The 1184-nt window shown below is 38.9% G+C and overlaps 1 protein-coding gene across 1 annotated transcript in view; it reads right to left on the bottom strand.

Moving 5' to 3' along the window:
• Positions 1-416: 416 nt before the first annotated feature.
• Positions 417-1184, bottom strand: part of LOC106733730 (olfactory receptor 4C16-like) — a gene marked incomplete at its 5' end in the record, with an annotated part of 3207 nt that continues 2439 nt past the window's right edge. The window contains one exon of the mRNA XM_014583716.1: positions 417-1184. Within this exon, the coding sequence (XP_014439202.1) occupies positions 417-1184 (768 nt within the window).

Here is a 1184-nt window from a genome sequence, read left to right on the forward strand (position 1 = left end):
GCTGTAATTCAAGAGAAACATTAATACTCCCCCCCCAAAAAAAGTAGAAGAAATCAAATTAGGAACAAAAGGTAGATTTTATAAAAAGAATAATTTTATGACCACAATTCTAAAAGTGAAAACCTTCCTAAAACAGAGACATCTTTCAAAGGTGAATTTTCTTTTTATGTGTTCTATCACTGTTTTAGAAAGATGTGGGTAAATATATGGTATGATTTTAGTGTATAACTCAAAGAACTAGAGAAAACAGTTTTAGCATTAACCAGGGTAGGTAGTTATGATGTCCCTCTTCCTGAAGAAACTAACCCTTGTCCCCAAGACACAGCTACATTAAATCAATAGTTAAATATATTCTCTATTGACTTCTTTTAGCTAAATACAAACTATGAAGAAGTATTTGAAACCTTGATTCATTTTTAATGATCTGAAATCAGTTTCTTGCTGCAGAACTTCCTCATGGCATTTTTTACTTCTGCATTTCTCAAAGTATAAATCAGTGGGTTAAACAAAGGTGTTCCAATTGTATAAAACACAGCTATCATCTTGTCCATAGGGAAAGTGATTACAGGACGTGTGTATATAAATATGCAAGGTCCAAAGAACAAGATGACCACGATGATGTGGGAGATGCATGTGGAGAGGGCTTTTCTCCTCCCTTCAGCACTGTGGTTTCTCAGAGAATGTAAGATGATAACATAGGAGAACATCAGTATGACAAAACTCACTGTACAAATGGCCCCGCTATTAGAAACCAAGAGTAGATTTATTACATAGGTGTCTGCACAGGCAAGTTTCAACAAGGGCTGTAAGTCACAGAAATAGTGATCAATTATGTTGGGACCACAAAATGGCAGGCTCAAGGTAAGGAATATCTGAGTTAAAGAATGCACACAGGACCCCACCCAGGCCATGGCCGCCCCCCCCCAGGCCATGGCCACCAATCCATTGCAGACCCGGCAATTCATGATGGTCTTGTAGTGCAGTGGCTTACAGATGGCCATGTAGCGGTCAACAGCCATGAGGATAAGAATGAAGACCTCCAGGCAGCCAAAGAAATGAGCTGTAAATACTTGGATTATGCACTCACTGAAAGAAATAGTTGCCTTCTTCAAAAGGGAATCCACAACCATTCTAGGGGCTATGGAAGTAGAGAAGCAGGTATCAGAGAAGGATAAGTAGAAAAG

The sequence above is a fragment of the Tupaia chinensis genome, unplaced genomic scaffold (assembly GCF_000334495.1).
Source record: "Tupaia chinensis unplaced genomic scaffold, TupChi_1.0 Scaffold144611_1, whole genome shotgun sequence".
NCBI classification, from domain to species: Eukaryota; Metazoa; Chordata; class Mammalia; order Scandentia; family Tupaiidae; genus Tupaia; species Tupaia belangeri.